The sequence below is a fragment of the Postia placenta genome, assembly GCF_002117355.1.
Source record: "Postia placenta MAD-698-R-SB12 unplaced genomic scaffold POSPLAscaffold_5, whole genome shotgun sequence".
NCBI classification, from domain to species: Eukaryota; Fungi; Basidiomycota; class Agaricomycetes; order Polyporales; family Adustoporiaceae; genus Rhodonia; species Rhodonia placenta.
In genome coordinates, this window is record NW_020169836.1 from 551,453 (window position 1) to 569,967 (window position 18,515).

Sequence of the window (18,515 nt, forward strand, 5' to 3'; positions counted from 1 at the left end):
GAGATAGACCGCGAGTCCTGCTGATCACGGGGCCCCACACCATGTCAAGGATCACTCAGTTTGCCCCATCTCAGCTCGGATTAAGAATCTCGCGCCTGCTCCTGTGCAACCTCCAGCGTCACGAGTAAGCACAGCTCTATGCGCCAGCGGGCCGGCAGGTTATTTGTAGGCGGGACATTATGCATAGTTCCCGTCACGGGGATATGCATGCTTCTTTTGCGCACCAAAAGAGGTCACGGGTACCATGGCTTGGAATCTTTTTCACGAAGGATGGACTTTGCCTCCAGGGATCCCTCGTGGAACACCTCTTGCGTGCCTCGACTTCTCGTCCGAAGAACGGCCTGTCGGGAATATAAGACGCGAAGCTAGCGCGATGGCGCTTCGCAGCCGCAATGCTAACTTCTGTGCGTCTTCTAGCTGTGGGCGCTGTTATAGCCTCGTGGGGCATTCCGTCATGCTTTGCGGCTACGACGGTCAGTATCAGTGCCACCGCGAGCCATGCGATCCCTACCACGCTGTGTATGTAGCCATAGCCTTTGACGTCATCTTTGGGAAGTAACATGTCCTTCCGACCCAGACGGCCAGATGTTTGAGGTACGATCATTCAAACGTATTTGCCTGTGACTTTACTGACGATCTCATGACTGCACTCGATAGGATATCAACGTACGTACTACATTTTTGAGGCACATCTCAGTTAATGAACCCTGCCTTCTGGTCCGTTCAGCACGTGTGTGATTCCAATGGTCATACGGTTACATGTCTAACTACAGAACGGTAGAGTGGGGACGGCGGCCTTTATGCAGAATGCAAGCGTCCTTTTCCCTCGTCCTTAATTGTTAATTCACTAATCGAAGTGTAGTATTACAAAACAGAGCATTCCAACAAGTGCAGCCAAGTACGTATATAGCCCAGCGCGACCTGTGAAGAACTGACACTCTCCCGAAAGATGATGCCTCTTCGCTGTATCCGTGGGCCCCCGTCGACGGAGCTCAGCTCACAGTGGTCGCGGATCCCGTCCCCGTGTCTAATGCGCTCCCGAACTCCTTGGAGTTTGTTGTGCCCTCCGATTCAAGCGGTTCAGTGGGCTTCAGCAACACCGGATATTGGGGTAATCCACCCTCATACCTTCTATGCTTTGAGGCGCAGCACTGATTAGCCGTCCAATCTCCTAGGCATCAAGATAGACTCTGCGTGGACGTACAATGCGTCGCTGTACTACCGCTTTCCGAGCGCGTCAGCCTTCTCCGGCATTCTTACCCTTGGGCTCAATTCTTCGTCTGGCACGATACTCGCGTCGAACTCGACAACCATCAGTGGCGCGCAAACAACGTGGAAGCAGGTGTTCCTCACGCTGCACCCGACAGCAAGCGCATCGGACAACAACAACACGTTCTTCGTGACCGTGGATGGCGCTGCGGCGGCAGGCGAGACAATCAACTTTGCGATGTTCTCCTTGTTCCCGCCGACGTATAAGGACCAGCCAAATGGCATGCGTATTGATATTTCCGAGGTGAGTGGATGGCGAGATTGGTATTGCACGAGTTGCTCGAGGTTCTGTCGTCTAGACCCTAGCAGCGATGAAGCCCGCGTTCTTCCGTTTCCCCGGCGGTAACAACCTTGTGCGTGTCATTTCATGTTACATGCAGCTTGGCACTGACGGGTCCTGTGGTGCAACAGGAAGTAAGCAATGTGAAGTCAGTCTAACAAGATCACGTTCTCAACGACACCATAGGGACAAACGTTTGCAACTCGATGGCAATGGAATGCCACTGTCGGTCCGTTGCTCGACCGACCAGGCCGTGTTGGCGATTGGGGCTACGTGAATACTGAGTACGTAAAACCTCAGAAGGCGCGATATGACAGTGCTTGACGGGGTCTCTTAGCGGATTAGGCCTATATGAGTACCTTATTTGGTTCGAGGACGTCGGTATGGAACCCTTCATGGCAGTTTGGGCTGGTACGGTAATCAATTATACACAAGAAATACGACGCACTAACCTCGTGAGATAGGCTACTCCCTAGACGGGGAAAGCATTGCAGAAGGGGATCTCGAACCTTATATCCAGCAAGCGATTGATCAGGTACATAACCACAGCCACGAATCAGTCCCATGGTGGCAGTGTTGATTCCATTCTCCAGATTAACTTCGTGATTGGAGATCCAGCGACAAGTGCCCCAGGTATGTTGAATGTAGTCCTGTTGTGGACAGTGTTCTAAAAATGCCGCGTAGCTGCATTACGTGCCGAATTGGGTCACCCAGAGCCGTTCACTCTACATTACGTCGAAGTGGGGAATGAGGTGCGATAGTAGTGAAGTAAGTACCGTGTGAATGAACTGACGGCCATGTCCAGGACTTTTTCTCGTCTACGTAAGCCTTAGAGGCAGTGTCTTCATCGCTTCACTCACCAATAACATGCCTACAGGTACACGTACAGATGGCCCGCGTTCGTAAACGCACTGCAAGCCGAGTTCCCTGACTTGAGTGAGCGAATGCCAAACCATCTGAACTCTGGACTATTCTGATGTCATGATGCAGACTACATCGCTACTGCATACCCTTTCAACCCGCCCATATACCCGACACCGCTCCAGTATGACGTGCATGTGTACCAGACTCCAGGTTAGTCAGTTACTATGTATAGTGTACATGAACATGTCTCACGTACAATGCAGAGTGGTTCGTAGAGAACGCTTTCTACTATGACAGCTTTGAGGTGAGTGAATGTGCAATTCGATCCATGCCTGTGACATTGAAATGCGTCTGCGCAAAGCGTAACGGGACGAAGTACTTTGAGGTCAGTTAGATCACAATGACTGCTGTCACTAGGTGATCATCCTATCCCAGGGCGAATACGCCGCGATCTCGACGAATCCCAACGATCTATACGGAACTCCGGCGGACGGACGTCTTTTGTACCCCACGATGCAAAGTGAGTGAATGTCACGGCTTATTCATGTCTTAACGATAAATACGGCTCTATAGGCTCGACTGGCGAGGCGGCGTTCATGACGGGCCTCGAGCGGAATAGCGACATAGTTTTCGCTGCAGCCTATGCCCCTCTTCTGCAGGTAGATTCCTCAGATTAGAACAGACGGGTACATGGACTAACTTTTTATTAATGACAGCTCGTCAACGACTCCCAATGGGTGAGCTTTGCGGAATTTACGCTCGAGGTACCATGACTAATGCTGTCACAGACCCCCGATCTTGTCAGTTTTGAGTAAGCTTACATTCTACATGTGCACGGAAGTTCATTCCGCTAACATCTGCTCGACTCCAAGCGCTGGGACCGTCTACCCGTCTACTAGTTACTATGTCCAAAAGGTTGACAATGCCCTTCTGCTTCATCGTGGTAGGTGCTGACTTGCCAATTGCAGCTGTTCAGCCTTAACGTCGGTGATGAATACCTTCCGAGTACCCTTCCTGCTGTAAATGGCACATTGCATTGGACCGTCTCGCGCTCATCGGCCTCCGGGGATGTCTTCATCAAGGTATACCGTTCAACACCGGACGTTGTCCCACATGTTAGAACTGATGGTCCCATCTGGAAACCATGTAGATTTCCAATACCGTGAGCACGGATGCCGACATAACATTCGCGTTGCCGTTCTCGTCAGTCGCCAGTACTGGCACGCTCCAGGTGTTAAGTGGCGGACAGAACGATAGTAACACTCCCGTGACCCCGGATCTCGTCTCACCTGGCAATAGCACGATCACGACGGGCCCGACGTTCGACTACACTGCGCCAGGGTACAGCGTTAGTGTCATCACAGTACACACGGCGTAACTGCCACTTAGCAATGATGTTGGTGTATTTTCATATTGAAATACGGGAACGGAACTTTTAGGCCGCTTTCTGGAATCAGTCGGTAAAGCAACGACATTGGCAATATGCCAACACCAACCACGCATCTCAATCTGCGCGATGTAAACATTGACGTTGACATCAAACATTGTTGTCACGCGCCAGCATGCTGTGGCGTAGATGCTGCGATGAAGTATTTCCTACGAGTGATTAATAGTTCGCGCCGTCGATGGTAGTGCACGTTTGCACTACATATGCTACTAAGCTAGTCCAACGAAGTCGGTTCGCTTCTAGTCAGAGTACCTCCAGTCTAAATTCGACGGTGCGAGTTCTAATGCACGTTACACATATAGATGTTTATGCACTACACTGCACATTCACTTACGCAAGGCACATCGCATCTGGCACCAATTTATAGCTAGATTCAAGCGTCAGCGTTATGCATGTAGCATATACGAGACGCCAGTCTTCATGAGTCCATACTAATAGCTTTCACATCGTTGCTCTCAATCAATCCTGAGCGAGAATTGTCAAATCGGTATGCGATCAGAGAACAGCCAAATCAGTCGACATGGTAGATAGGCTGCGCTGTGTTCGACACACTGCGCTGCTCGCTGTGAGCACCGTTCAGCCCACATTTCATACAGAAACCGATGACTATGCATGCATCGTTGTAAATCCTTCCATTCACGCTTGTCGTCTCATTAATGACTAGTACATCCCCTGTGAGAGACAATGAGTATCCAGATCACGGGGTGATCTGTGCACCATCTTATAGTATTGCGCAGGTCGAGCTGTTCAACACGGGCCTGCGGAGCCCATCACACGTCGCCCAGTGGATACCGAATGATGGCAAATGAACGCAGACGACGTCAAACACTTGCGCCCGCTGTCGGGCAGGTTCTAGGACGCTCCTGGGCCCTGTAGGCTGCACCTTAAAATAGTTTTCAGCCCACATATATCTGAGGTCCTGCTGTGAGTGCCGTCTTCGCTCACCGTCTCAAGTTGTCCTTCCGTGTTCCAAACATGAAGGCATCTTTTTCCTTGATCACCTTGTTTCTTGCTATCGCCCAGATTGCGACGGCATCGCCAGCGGCGCATGGTGAGTAACCCATTTGACTTTACATCTCAATCCTCTGATTGTGGTATCTGCCATCAATGCAATGTGACATCATCAGCAGCTCGCAGTGAGCTGGGAGACATCAATCTGAGAAAGAGAAGCATAGCAGGCAGTGGTAACCGACATTCAATTTCGTTTTTGAGCCTGTAGTGACTTCGTCTACCGCAGCCTTCGAGATACTCGGCCGTGCCCTTCCCCCGGGCGGCGAATGCGCATGCTGCGAGGACAGGGAGTGCATCTGCTGTGGCTGAGCCTAATCAGGCTTGTGAATAGGTTGCGTGGCTATGCCTCACAACAAGTCGCATTTGCACTGTGTTACGGCTTTAGTGGAGAGGCGACGAGATTGTAATGGCATGGCAGCCTTGGAACCGGACTTGCCGCTGTATAATTTCAAAATCACCAGGAATTACCTAAAACTTCAAAATATTGTAAGTGCTTAGACATCAGTGCAAGCTGAACCTACATCGTATGATGAGATTGCTTACTTGCTTGGCCTCAAACGAAATGTTCATGAATTCCGAGTTGTGACGTTGATGGACAAGAATCTGGGTGGAGAATAGATAATAATTGAGGTAATGATGAGTGTGGCGTCTACGGTCTACCGACCATGAATCAATCTGTGTTTTGAGTCCGCACACACGAATATACTAAATTTGAAGCTTGACATTAATACGAGTGATAGAAGTAACAGTCGGTCACGTAAACTGTGTATTCTAGCGATAGCAAAGTTATGGAAAGCGAGCGAGGTGCGCGATAACACGACTGAGGCGGATGTTTATGAGATAAGAATGTATGTATAGATATTAACGAGATGATAGTGGGGGAAGCCCTACCCCCTCCCTCTCCTTGCGGGGGAAAACAAATATTCAAACATTGAGCCGTGATCTGTAGGGTTCCCGAGTGAGAAGCGATATCCAAAGATTAAGAGAGCAATGACACATGCGCGAAGTCGAGACACCCCGCAGGTAAGAGATGAACAACAGGGAGAATGTATAGCTCACCAGTGAGCGTACCGGCGGCATGGAGTAACGAACGAGGTCATCCCGGTGGTCCGGCACGGCCTACATGTAGTCACGGGTGGAGCGCAGATCTTGGCCAGGAGGTCGACGTGCAGTGGGAGAAGCGGAACGGCCAGCACGTGCAGGTGCGTCACGGCGCGGAGAGCGATGAAGCCTGTCCACAGACGCAAGAATGCAGTCGCACTGGCAGTATGTGGAACACAGTGAGGGGAGACGCCGCAGATATGTGGAAAGGGACGTGGGTGCAACATGGATGCGGGGATCAGGAGGGCAAGTGGGACAGACCACGAAGGTAGGATGTAGAGAACATAGGAGGAAGGAACAACTGTCAGCAGAGCAGGACAGGGAGGGACAGGTAGAAGAACGCACCCGACTGATGCGCTCTTCTTGGGCACTGCTCAGAAGTTCTCGCAGGATCCCATTTAAGAGGCCGAGGTTGATCTTGCTGATGTTGTAGCCCTCGTCGCGCGCGAGTTGCTCGTGCCAGTGGCGGCGGACACGGGCCTGGTAGGTGATGAGGGCATCTTTACCCCGGGGCCGCCTTGTGAAAGGGTGTCGAGAGAGAGTGTAGAAAAATGCTTCGAGCATGGCGACGTGAGTCGCAGGCCAATCTGCAGCACTAATGGCGAGTTGAAAATCGCTCTTGCCGATGCAGTACTGATCCCAAGTCAGTTTCTCATCGGGGAGAACATGGCGGGATGCGCGGTGGGCCTCCTGTGCGGTAGAGCATTCGTTGGCGGCAGCAGCACAGCCTTCGAGCGTGAAATACCATAGTTCGACATATTCACCCTTCTCGAGCTTATGGAGAGCGTAGGCGCATGGCCGCGGAGGGAGGTAGGAGGGTGTGTCACGGTCCAAATGTATTTTACCGAGACGGGGGCGTTTTCGTTCACGCGCGAGGCGAGCCTCCTCAGCGGCGGCATCGTCAGCTTGCCTGCGAGCCGAGGCGTCCTGTAGGAGGCGTTCGTCGTCAGCGAGGCGACTAGCCTCTAACTGTGCAGCCCATTGTGCATTCTTGAGGCCGCGAGCAGTCCAGGCCATAACAAGGCGTTCCACGGCAGCGGCGTCGAAATCAACCGGCCCAGTTTCGAGTAAGTCCTGTCGGACGATTCCGTACTCAGGAGCAAGAATTCGGAGCAGAGTTGGAAGCCCGGGTTGGACGTCAACCAGCGATGTATATAATCAGTCAGAAAGCAGGATAAAAGACAGCAGGATAGAGATGTTGGTAGACCTCTATAGTAGTGCGTGCAACATGGCTGGGCTGGAAGCAACCCCAGTGCATTGAGCGCTCAAAACCTGTGGACCTTTCTCCAACACCCTCTCTAGCGCCAGAGCCGATACCTTGTTATAAATCTTCTTATCTACAGACTACGCCCATTTAACAGAAGGCAGAATCCAGCAGCGCAACATATTATAATCAGGCAATCTCATGACATTTGGAGCTTGGAAGCCAAGACAACAAACGCCAACGCATTATGCTTAGTCGAAACTCGACGGACCCTCACTGAAGTGGCACACATTAAAATCGCATCCAAATCATGTCATCGATGTTGTCGTAAGGAAATTACATGCTGTAGAATACACCAATCCTGTTTTCCCAAAATGAAACGAGTCGTCACGCTTAGTACATATCCCAGTCGCGGGCTGCGAGGTACTCGCGCGCCTCGAAGTCATCGTAGATTGCACGGCGAGACTTCTTCGGCAGCGCCACCTTCTCAACCTTGCTGTTCAACGAAGCAAGCTCGGATTTGAATTGATCGATTGTCATCTCACTAGCAGGCTCAATCAACCAGTGGGAGCCGTGGTCGTTGAACACCTTCAAGCTAGAAGGGACACTGGCAGACGCAGGGAGCTTGTAGATGTGCTTCTGGTTCTTGAGCGAGCTGAGACTTGCAGACGTCGAAACACCACCAAATCCTGGACGCTGTCAGCGAGCTGATCCAACCCAAACATTCATTCAACTTACCAGGCTTAAGCTTGCCGTCCTGGAGGGTGACATCCGAATCGCGGACTTTGTCGAACTGCGGACCGCCGGCGTTGCCACCGCGATACAAGTCAGGTCGCGAAGCGCGCGCACTGGAGGTAACAAACAGTCAACACCGCAGCAACTTCGCAGAAACGAAGAAACATACAACAAGTAGTCCATGTACTCGCGGGCCTCGAGATCCGAATACTGACGCCTCTTCGGCGGGACATACTTCTGCACCTTGCTGTTGAGGGCAGTCAAGGCCGACTTGTACTCGTCCTCGGTGATCTCGGTCGAAGGCTGAATAGACCAATGCTTGTCGTGGTCATTGACAGCCTTGAGGTGAGGACCCAAGTCCGCCGACGCTGGAAGGGCCCAGATGTGCTTCTGGCCCTTCAGCGGACCAAGATTAGAGAACGTCGAAATACCGCCAGTACCTACCAATTGTGTTAATAAGCATACAAGAAAGAGTGCATCTATGCACATACCAGGCATGTATTTCCCATCCACCGGCTTGATGTCATTGGGGCGAATGTTGTCGAACTTCGGTCCACCTGCGTTTCCGCTCCGGTAGAGTTCAGGGCGGTCTGCACGAGCACTTTGGGTGGGGAAGGGACGATTAGTATTCAGTCTCATCATCGATGATAATGGACATACAAGAGGCTGTCGTAGTCACTGTAGCCAAATGGCGCAGCAAGAACCGACTGGCAGGCAGCAAGGCCAAGGAAAAGAATGTACGAGTAGGCGTGCATCGTGTTAATCGTAAGGTAGTTTGAGACTTAGATTGAAGTTGGGATCGTTAAGAAACAGGAAAGGCTGTAAATGAGTTAGCGAAGGCGAAAGCAGAGCAAATGTCGGAGAGACTTACTGTCCGGCACCGAAGAAATGAAAAGGATGCGAGAGGGATGACCGCACAGCGATGCCATTTCCTGTTGACGTCCTGCTCCTTTTATCCTCTGTGAGGCACACCGGCCGGATAGAGAACTGCCCGACATTCTCCGCAATTGCATAAAGCTTTACCACAATCCACGCGTTGCCATCGCGTGCGTTCCTGTCAGAGTGACCAACAACACATCGCACAGCAGCGTCAAACGCCGCTAACGGTAAGGCCTCGTGCTGGCCCGAGTTTCATCTCGCGCCAAGACCCTGGAGAAGCGGTGATAGTGATGACCCAGCCGGGAGAATTTCCATGATGCGGGGATGCAGGAAGCCATCACATACACGGAGGGAGGCACACACACATAGCTGGATGCTGCCAGTCAGCGCAATGTATTCTTTCTGGCAACGGTGAAGGAGCCTAAAGGCGAGTGCAGTGGCCCGCGTCGAGCAATGGAAAGCGGGCTGGCCCCAGGGGCGCGCCCTGATGTTATCCACCATCTAGCGACATGGCATCCCGCATTGCACAGAACATGATGCAGATGTAACGCATGATCCGGCGCACCAAACATTGCATTTACGTCTGATTCTGATGTGGCAAAAAACATTTGCAGTGCTTTAGTCTCCAAGGGTTGATCAACGATCTGCATGTGGCTCTATCCAGACTCTGGTCCGGTGCACATCAATAAATATGCATCCGCTCACATCCGCTCGCGTCTCAAATGTGACAGCGTCAGGCGCCTGCACGTGACGCAAGTTCGGTTTTCCTCCCCACCAAAGTAATGCCATGGAACCATCATCGCTTGCCAAAATTTGCACACAAAAGCATAGAGGAAGATGGGTGAGTCACTTGAATTCTACATGACCAGAAGTGATATACTTTTGAACGAGGCACAGCGTACCTAGTTCCGCGAGTGCTCGTGCGCTTGCCGCGAGAGCGAAGCCCCCTCTTACTAATGATATGCGCGCTTTGCCCACAATGAAACACTGAAAACTTATACGTGCGGCAATCTAACTGCCGACCGACGGACCTTCGTCGCTTCCCAACGGCGCCCAGAAGCTTCCTTCCTCTTTGCCACCGTTTACCGCAACATCTCTGGGTTCTCCTGATGGGGGGGGGGGGGGGGATCGTTCTGGTCCATCGATAGTCGTATTGCTGGCGTGCTGCAGCATCACCACGAGACAGTAGCAGCTTCCTGCTCACCGTCGCCCTCCTCAGCCACCGTGTCCGCGAAGTTGCATTCAATAGCTGGAAGATAAGCGTCCAGCTTCCACAAGTCTCCAATTTTGACTCGGGTGTGGTCGAGGGCCAAAGCTAGCGTCCGCCCCCTACCCGAAGGTGGGCCTGTCTTTACAGGAAGCATTTTGGGAAATCGAGCGGAGAAATGCGTTAGAAGGATGTTCTGAGCGTCCATCCTAAAACAAATTGATCAGCAGCCATGCGTATGCGCACGAATTATATGACACTGACCGCTGCCCGATGTCAATGGCTTGACCGCACGTACTGTGCGCCTTTTGTTCAGCCATCTCTTCTTGGTCGTCTGCGAATGAGGCCTCATGTATCAAGAGAGTGGCTCCTTCTCCCGCTATGACGAGATTGTCCGAAGGACTCGTATCGGCGGAGAAACTACAACCGAGGCTCAGTCAGGTGTGCGTTGCAGCGGGAATGTTCGACGTACACGATGCTCCAGCCATCGGAATGTTTGACCACCACGCCGTAACACCGTGTCCCGTGCGAGACATCCACTGTGGTGAAGCTTTCTAGACCGAGTGCACGACACATATTTTTGGCGGCTTGCTGTGACCTGTACGACAATACCCATGAAGCCACTGCAAACGGGGGATGCCTGACATGCTCACCTCTCCTCGTCTACATATGGCTCGCTATTTTTGTGCATCTTCCAGAACGGCCGCACAGGCTTCCAATTGAGCATATCAGATAGAATCGTGATAATGCCGTTTCCGTCCGCCTGATCAACGCCTAAGTCCTCCACTTCAGACTGCTCACGCAGGTAAACGAGTGTGTGGCGCGGCCCGACCACATACAGCGGCTGCGACGGTGGCGGGTTCATCTGCGTCCCAAAAATGCGTCACTATCGGCTTCTCAGCAAACAGGCTCAGGGGCAGAGCCACTCACGAGTTTACGCATCGCCAGGATCTTCGCGAGACCAATGTGGTGATCAGCGTGCATGTGACTGATGAAAATGCACTTCAGGTCTCGCAGGAGCTCCCAGACACCCGATGTCCACGAGTCGATGTCGTCGCCGTACATGCGCGCGAGCTGCCCCCATGATCCCTCGCCCACGTCAAGCAACAGGCTCCCCCATCCCGGGATGCGGACAAGGGTGCTTGACACTGCATCGGGTCAGCTTCTCCTTATCAGCGGCGAGGTAAGGCGACATACCGTTGCGATACTTGCTGGGCACCGTGCTACTTGTGCCAAGCGGAATGATCTCGACATCGTCCCCAGGCTTCTTGCTCGTGTCTCTGGCTGCTGCTAGCTGCTTAACTTTCGCCCTTGATTTGCGGAATACATCGGCAACCGCCGGCGGCAGTAAAACACCCTGGGAGCCTGTAATCGCGGGATGAAAGTGATCGTATTGCTGGGCCAGCACGTCAAGGCAAGGCTTGCGTGGAGGCCTGACATCTACAAGGCGATTGTGCTGAAGCAGCTCGACAAGCGGGGGGAGCCCAGGTACCACTGTTGCATTTTCACTTCAATAGGAGGAAGAGAAGCAGTATAGAATACCCACGTGAGAGGTCGCGTCGTGGCAAAACGCTATAATGGTGGGGCGGAAACATATCGGGATCAAGCTGGTTCAATCGCAGCTGCGAATAGGCAGCGGTAGTGAATGTGGCATTGTCCGCGCCATGTTCTCGTGAGGATATTAGGTGCTATCGTAGTCGCAAGGTGAGCGTGGGCCCGCCATTATCGTGAATTATACGACGTACATGCACCCCGTCTGCAAAACCCCGCATGAACGCTTTATAGCGTTCATCCTCAAGCACTCCGGGGCCGCAAAGATGGAAGACAGCGTGAACATGATACTCTTTCGCGTCTTCCTCCGCCTTCGACCGGAACCGAGCATAGAATGGATTCTCGGTGAATGACGCGACGAGCTCAGGGATGTGCTCAGGCGTGGGCACATCCAGGATCATGGTGACCTGCCTACCGCTCAGTGTTTCGTCTCGCGAAGATCGTAGGCAGTGCTTACATGCGGCTGCTCGGAGGGTCCGACGACCTCCTCAGGCATCACGGTCCTCTCGACCATATTTCCCGTGCCATCGTCCACCATGAACGAGACGCTCTGGCCCTGAGTCAGCAACGCGCGCAATTTGCCCTGCACGCCCAGCGCGTTTGCCCTCGCCGCGTCGAACTTGCCCCGCACGCGTGGGCCCACGACGATGTAGCACAGTGTCGCTGGACCGCTGTCTGGGTGCGCGAAAGGCGGCAGCCGCCGGCTCCTGTGCGCATACGCAGCGTTGTACATTATCGGGTCCACCTGCGGCTGGACAGGCTGGGGCTCGGCCTCGGCTACAACGGGCGGGGTGACATCCTTCTGCTTTTGCTTCCGCTTCTTGATGGGCTCCTCGGCGGGCGGGCTGCACGGGAACATGTTTGCGACCACCATGCGTCGCCATTCCTCCGCATCTTCACCAGAGAGTTCGAGTGGTGAGAAGCCAGACTCGGCTATGCGCTCCAGAAGCGGCCGCGGTACATGCTCAAGGTCCTCATCGCTTGTCGTTGGCGCGGCTGGGTCGCTCGGGGCGGGCCGTTTGAACGACGAGTCGGGCGAAGGGGATCGCTTCCGCTTGCCATGCACAGCTGCGGTGTTCTCGCCCTCGGCGGGCGATGCGGGCACGGCGTGAAGCGGGATCGCGTACAGCCTGATATTCTCGTCTGTGTATGCAGGCTGTGGCTCGTCCAGGTTTCCTGCCGCATACACTGGCGGTGCGGAAGGAACCTCCATGACCTTCACAGACATGGTGAGACTGGAAAGTTGCGGTTTAGTCAATGATTATATGCGAACAAGCAATGTCGACGAACCGCTTGCAATAGCTGCGCATGGAAGCGAGGTAATGCGTGATGCCCGGAGGACCCATCACTTTGACAGCTTGAATGCTTGCATCCGCGCAAAACATAAGAACGCCTGAGTGAGTGTGTCAGTAATGTCGTAGGTAGAACGCATGCAAGAACGGCCGTTATGTATGCAACGCATATGAATGTGTTTTCTCGCTGAAGATGCGCCGACAGGTGCACCACGTGGATTCTGAATTGCACGTAGGAGAGGGATTGAAGGCTATTAAATGACGACTGCTCACGCGACCCGCAATTTGAATCAGGAAATGACCATTGAATCATATCTGCACAAGACAGGCAGAGGATGGCAAGGCAATGACAGGGACTTCGAACGATGTCCAAACGGACATCCAGCCAACCGCGAGTATGTTTGACAACAAGGCCTCCGTAAAGTGACATAGGGTTAAGCGACGAACCATCTCTGGTGTCTCTCGGTTTGACACTTGTCCAAACCCACGGGAGTAGATTCAACTGTAAAACAGTTTACAGATATGCCGACATGCAGTGTTTGATTCCTAGTGCATATTGCCCGGCAACGTGCAAGTCCACGGAAAGCTGCACACACAGCAGACCTGCGAGCATAGGCACCTCATACACAACCAACTGTGTCCAAAGTCTGTAACATCACTTACCAGCAAGGCCACTACATCTCTGCGTCCCAACAGAGGTCAGGAAAACGCCTCTCGCTTTCCTCCAGTGCCGCCTGCTCTGCAGCCATGATCGGCCCGTGCCCTCGCCGGTATTGAAAACATACTTCCCACTTTCGAAATTAACGACTATTGTCGGCTCGGTATCGGAGGTTGCAGTGCTGAGCACAGACACAGACCAGTTCATGCGTTGAAGCGAGGAGTTGCAACCAAAGAGGCTGCGAACAGGAGAACTATGTGTACAAAGTCGGCTTATTCGTGCGCCTGTCAGAACAGCCAACATGCACGATTTCCACGCTCAGTTATATCGAAGGCAAAGGCAAGATACGAGATCAAGACCTAGTGGGCTGGCAAGAACGGGCGGACAAGTGAACCCAATGCGATCAAAATAATTTGAAGGCTCGGCAAAAGCCGGATATATATCTAAACGGTTGGCGTGGTATTCACCTGCAGTCTGCACTGTGCAGACAATTTTTTCTAGTCTCTTGAGAACAGAGTAGACAATTCCATCAACCTGCGCCGGCCCTGGATATCCGTGTCTGACGTATTTTTTGACTCGAACTAACCGCACTACCCTCCGGCAGACAAGGATAGTACCAGTGCTCAACATGTCTAATGGCGGCCACAAACTGGTATCAAATTGCATGTCTCGGAAACAAGCAATCACACACGGTCAGATGGGTATTAATTAGCGTTCGATAAGAAATAAATCGTCCGCGTTGTACATATGGACACTAGCATGCCTAGAGTTCCCAACAGACGCGATATTAAGGTTGACTATGTTCGAGGCCCGCCAAAGGCAAAGGATATAACTGAGGGATATCATCCGCCGCTCAGAGAGCACAAGCCGCCACAGCCAGTACGCATGCGAGTACTAATCCTTGGCTCGTTCTTGCAGCGATGTTGGCACCCGACGTGTTGCCCGACGCAGAACCCGTTGTGCTGGAACCAGCGCTCGATCCCGTCGCGCTCGCACCATGGGAACCGCTCGCCTTGACACCGGTAGCGCTGGGGCTTACAGACGAGCTTGCAGGAGCGACCGAGGCAAGCGCGCTGACCTTCGACCACGCCGCAGCCGTGTTCGCAGATACGTCGCTCTCGGTGTAGGGGAAGAACGAGACCTCGCCTTTGCTGTCAAGCTGTACGAGGGCAGTGATGCTTGCCGCGTATGTCGCAGCGGCATCCTTCGTGGTCGGACCCGCGTACACCTCCGTGGTGTTGGTCTCGACGTTGATCACGTACGTCGCAGAGCCATCGTCCGGAATGAATGCGAACTCCTGCTGCACGCCCTCGGCCTGGAAGAACGACGCGGTCTGGCCGTAAGTCGCTGGGAAGGAGCTGCCGCTTGACGCCGAGTAGAGTTGCGAAGTAGGCTGGAAGTACGAATCTGCAGGACGCGTCAGTTAACAACCGCCGGTAGATACCATCGCACTTACAATGAATAACGAAGATGTCAGCTTCACCAGCAGTCAAACCGGGAACATCCAGGAAGTGAATGTGGTTCTGCGCAAGCGCCATGACGGGGTTGTATGTCGCCGGGTAAGGAGATGCCCTGGCGTCGACCCACGAAATTGCGCTCGAGTTGGCCGTGGTCATCGCGTTCATGTTCAGGAAGAATAGTTCACCCTTGGAGAGCGCGTAGAATACGTTCGTGTCGTGGTCGAGGATGGCCTTGAAGTCGGACGAATCAAACGTCCCGGTCGTTACAGACTGCGTGGACCAAGCCTTCTTGGCTGCGTCGTAGATGTATACGGAGGAAGGATTCTTGGAATCGCCGTTCAAGACGTAGACTGCGTTGTAGAATTGCGCAAGGTAGCACGTAGTGTTGGAACCGTCGAATGGCCTTGATACAGCAGCAATTAGCATGACGTATTACGAAGATTTTCAAAGGCTACACACGGGCGACCAGTTGCCGTGATGTCAGTCGCGGTGCCTAGGAGCAATCAGATCAGCATCTGGTATAATAAATAGAACAAGACATAGCAGTCAGTAAAGTGATGGCGAGGCTGCGTCATTCTAGCAACGGCAGGACCCAGCACACGAATGGGGCAAGCATCATGGTACACAAGATGATAGTGCCAATGTGCGAGATGCTTGACCCGCCGTCAGTTGTGCGCTGACGACCAATGCACGGGCAGCCTACGGCCTAACCTCTTGCGTCCGCTTCCCTCTCTGTAGACCAGTTGCACTACCCCACCCGCAAGTACACTATTCGATTCGTGACGGCTTAGTGGCTCACCATTTGTCCACGAAGCCTGCGGGCCAGCATTCCAATCCTTGCCGTCAAGACCGAACGCAAGGAGGTTGAAGTTGGAGTCGAAGGTCACACATGGTGAAGCCGAGACAATCTTCGAAGCAGCGAGAACAAAAAGAGAGACGAGGGTCGGTAGTTGGAACATGGTGGTCAGGCAGGCGAGGCCGGTAGGAAAAGGTGAGGAGACGTTGCGATGAGGTTTGAAGCGCGGGGGATACAGTATACGACGCGATTATGTCAGCAGCGTGCGGATGAGTGAATACCCAGCAGATCTAGACCGAGCAGACTCGTTTCAACATACAGGCCGAATCCAGGGGTTTGAAAGAACAGGACGACGTCAACAGGGGGTGTAAGGGGATGGAGAGCAAGGAGAAGGGGATTCTTTAATGCGTATCTTCATTCACTAAAGTATCACTCGCTAGTACTGGCATCCTAGTAACTTTAGTCGTTATTATTCTGTTCACAGCGAACAGGAATACATGTTATGACATCCGGTTCATTGTGAACCACGGCAGATTCCGAAAACGTGCGCCAAATGTTCGTACCAGGCCAGAATTCAATCCGTCTGAGTAGCGCGCCCGCCCTCTATGGGCACTCTGAACATCGCGTACGGCTTCGTTCGCAGGTCAGTGCTGAGCAGCATGTCAGCATTTCAATACATATCTTATATATTACCGGTGGTCTGATCTCACCCGTTCTGATAGTCAGGGGCAAGCCAGAGCCTGTACAAGGGTTATGAGTACCCCGAGCACTATGTGGGTAACGAGGCACATACTGATTGACCGTGAAGTACAGGTAGCCTCCTCCGCTCTGAAGGGATACGACAGACATTGTGTCGGCCCACTATCGATTGAATAAGTGGCACTTCGCAAGACAGATGACAGCGCTTCGCCAACCTGGATAACAGGAGTGCGAATGAACGGCTCTACCAAGCCCGTCGTGATGTTGTACCGATGGATTGCATTATGTTCTGCAGCAGTTGGGAATGAGACATTATCTGAGGGACCCATTTCTTCCGACTCACCCTGAGAACCCAGATAGATGTAGCCAGTGCTGTCGGTCTCAAGACCATCAGCATGTCCTCCGAACTCGCCCACATTCTGCACGTTTTCGCGCGCAAGCATGTACGCGTTGGGGTTGGTCGAGGATGGCTGTTGCTTTAGGTAGGATGTCGGCACCCGATAGAGGCGGCGGCTTGTGAGCGGCGTCACGTAAAGATATTCACCATCTGAATAGCACACACGTTGTCAGTCCAGTTTAGATTTCCGTTCGAACGAGGCTCCAGCCTCACCTGCAGAAAGCGCGATACCATCGGCAGCAAACTGGACAACAATAAGGTCAATGGCGCTAGGTTGAAGGGATTGTATGAGATAGACATACGGCAGTAAGCCGCTGTATGACATTCGGTTGAGCGATTGGGCGATAGTAGAAAGGCACTTCCTCGTTCGTGAGCATCAGATGGGCAACGCGATACTTAAGTAACGTACCACCATCATAGACGGGAACAAACGCCGGGTCGGGAGACGTCATCAAAGACCCGTCAAGGTGCCTCCACGACTCTCCAGTCGAAAGGTTGATGACGACGATCGCCGGGCGGTACGGAGAGCTATCGGTGATGTACGCGTAGCCCTCACCGCGAAGGTCGATGCGGACGTCGTTGAGAGACGAGTCGGCGTACACGACGTAGTCCGGGAAGGTGTATGTGACAAAGCTAGTTCCGTTCAGGTAAAAGCCCACAAGCTTGGGGCCGCCAGGTACGGCTGCGAACAGGTAGGTCCCATTCACGCGCGGGCGGCCGGTGTCGAGGGCCCACACGCGGTCAGCACCGTCTACGACGACGGACTGGATAAAGAGCAACTTGTCGGTAGCAATGCTGTAGCCGGGGTTGCTTTCATTGTAGAAGGCCGGAGGGGTGTTCCACTCCTCACTGTAATGTTCGTGGTCAGTCCTCTGGGAAAACGCTGGCGATGAGTGCGTACTTCGGCCAAGCGGCTTCCGACGTCGAGCTGTTAAACACAGCTAACGTGAAAGTCTCATTGCCTCTAGGGAAACAAGTGAAGATAGTGCCATCACTGGCTACACCAACACCCTATAAGCACCACAATGGTAAGTTCCTTGCATCTCATGGCGTCCGAGTGGAGACTGACCGTCGGCCAGTAGTTGTAATACGCATGCACAAGCTCAATTTGTGGGCCAAAGAATCCCGTGTCGTAATGGATGACAGCCTCTGATAGCGCTGGATCGTCAGAGATTCCATACGGCAATGGCGCTGCAGCATTCGCTAGTGTAGCATAGGGACCAGGGGTACCAGGAGGTGGATATTCAGGGAACTGCCGTGTCGCAATATGTGATCAAACATAGCTTCAATATGAATGTAGCATATCTTAACTCACGTCAAAAACGCTCGAGCTTGTCTGCGCGAGAACAATGGAGACCCAGAGAGTCAAGGTTGACAGCGCTGAGAACATTCTGACCCGAGGATCATACCCAGGCAAAAAGGGCCGTGCTTATATATGCCCCCCTCCGGGCTCAATGGGAATACATGCCTCGTCGTCGCGTCAAATTCGCACAGGAAGAGTGAAGTTCGCGCACAAGCTCTTCAGGAGTGTGCCAGACTTTACTCTCCGCGCACCTGGTGATGATATGCGGTACGTCACCCTCATTGGGGCTGATCGATGTGACCATCGCTGACATTCCGGTAAGCAGCATAAATGTATACATAATCGCTAGAACAGTCTTACCG

General features: G+C 52.9%; 6 protein-coding genes across 6 annotated transcripts; 1 reads left to right on the forward strand and 5 right to left on the reverse strand.

The window, feature by feature from the left end:
- Positions 1–454: 454 nt before the first annotated feature.
- POSPLADRAFT_1065660 (glycoside hydrolase family 51 protein) lies at positions 455–3,864 on the forward strand (the record flags this gene model as incomplete). The annotated part of the gene is made up of 22 exons (XM_024481982.1): positions 455–485; positions 863–898; positions 950–1,111; positions 1,176–1,513; positions 1,569–1,622; positions 1,736–1,833; positions 1,887–1,960; positions 2,014–2,084; positions 2,143–2,182; positions 2,234–2,301; positions 2,355–2,371; positions 2,427–2,485; positions 2,540–2,623; positions 2,677–2,717; positions 2,775–2,798; positions 2,849–2,933; positions 2,987–3,072; positions 3,130–3,150; positions 3,202–3,224; positions 3,286–3,328; positions 3,382–3,495; positions 3,564–3,864. The coding sequence occupies 22 exons, from the start codon at positions 455–457 to the stop codon at positions 3,789–3,791; spliced, it is 1,797 nt and encodes a 598-aa protein (XP_024340084.1). The 3' UTR covers positions 3,792–3,864.
- A 2,126-nt stretch (positions 3,865–5,990) lies between these two features.
- Positions 5,991–6,989, reverse strand: POSPLADRAFT_1055347 (hypothetical protein; the record flags this gene model as incomplete). Its single annotated transcript, XM_024480632.1, has 2 exons — positions 5,991–6,131; positions 6,318–6,989. 2 exons carry the CDS (start codon positions 6,987–6,989, stop codon positions 5,991–5,993), a joined length of 813 nt encoding a protein of 270 aa, XP_024340085.1.
- A 484-nt stretch (positions 6,990–7,473) lies between these two features.
- POSPLADRAFT_1039485 (hypothetical protein) lies at positions 7,474–8,826 on the reverse strand. Its single transcript, XM_024477552.1, has 6 exons — positions 8,783–8,826; positions 8,572–8,730; positions 8,403–8,512; positions 8,081–8,351; positions 7,915–8,024; positions 7,474–7,865 (listed from the first exon to the last, which is right to left on the reverse strand). Exons 2-6 carry the CDS (start codon positions 8,664–8,666, stop codon positions 7,570–7,572), a joined length of 882 nt encoding a protein of 293 aa, XP_024340086.1. The 5' UTR covers positions 8,667–8,730; positions 8,783–8,826; the 3' UTR covers positions 7,474–7,569.
- A 1,136-nt stretch (positions 8,827–9,962) lies between these two features.
- POSPLADRAFT_1045665 (hypothetical protein) lies at positions 9,963–13,705 on the reverse strand (the record flags this gene model as incomplete). The annotated part of the gene is made up of 11 exons (XM_024478822.1): positions 9,963–10,206; positions 10,262–10,417; positions 10,470–10,595; positions 10,651–10,862; positions 10,928–11,145; positions 11,195–11,491; positions 11,544–11,685; positions 11,743–11,955; positions 12,006–12,783; positions 12,839–12,941; positions 13,504–13,705. The coding sequence occupies 11 exons, from the start codon at positions 13,703–13,705 to the stop codon at positions 9,963–9,965; spliced, it is 2,691 nt and encodes an 896-aa protein (XP_024340087.1).
- Positions 13,706–14,132: 427 nt separating this feature from the next.
- Positions 14,133–15,959, reverse strand: POSPLADRAFT_1069787 (hypothetical protein). Its single transcript, XM_024482369.1, has 4 exons — positions 15,758–15,959; positions 15,418–15,451; positions 14,955–15,361; positions 14,133–14,905 (listed from the first exon to the last, which is right to left on the reverse strand). The coding sequence occupies exons 1-4, from the start codon at positions 15,915–15,917 to the stop codon at positions 14,352–14,354; spliced, it is 1,155 nt and encodes a 384-aa protein (XP_024340088.1). The 5' UTR covers positions 15,918–15,959; the 3' UTR covers positions 14,133–14,351.
- Positions 15,960–16,460: 501 nt separating this feature from the next.
- On the reverse strand, positions 16,461–18,240 carry POSPLADRAFT_1045667 (hypothetical protein; the record flags this gene model as incomplete). The annotated part of the gene is made up of 9 exons (XM_024478823.1): positions 16,461–16,494; positions 16,548–16,615; positions 16,669–16,742; positions 16,797–17,000; positions 17,064–17,094; positions 17,153–17,699; positions 17,752–17,861; positions 17,920–18,102; positions 18,166–18,240. The coding sequence occupies 9 exons, from the start codon at positions 18,238–18,240 to the stop codon at positions 16,461–16,463; spliced, it is 1,326 nt and encodes a 441-aa protein (XP_024340089.1).
- Positions 18,241–18,515: the final 275 nt, after the last annotated feature.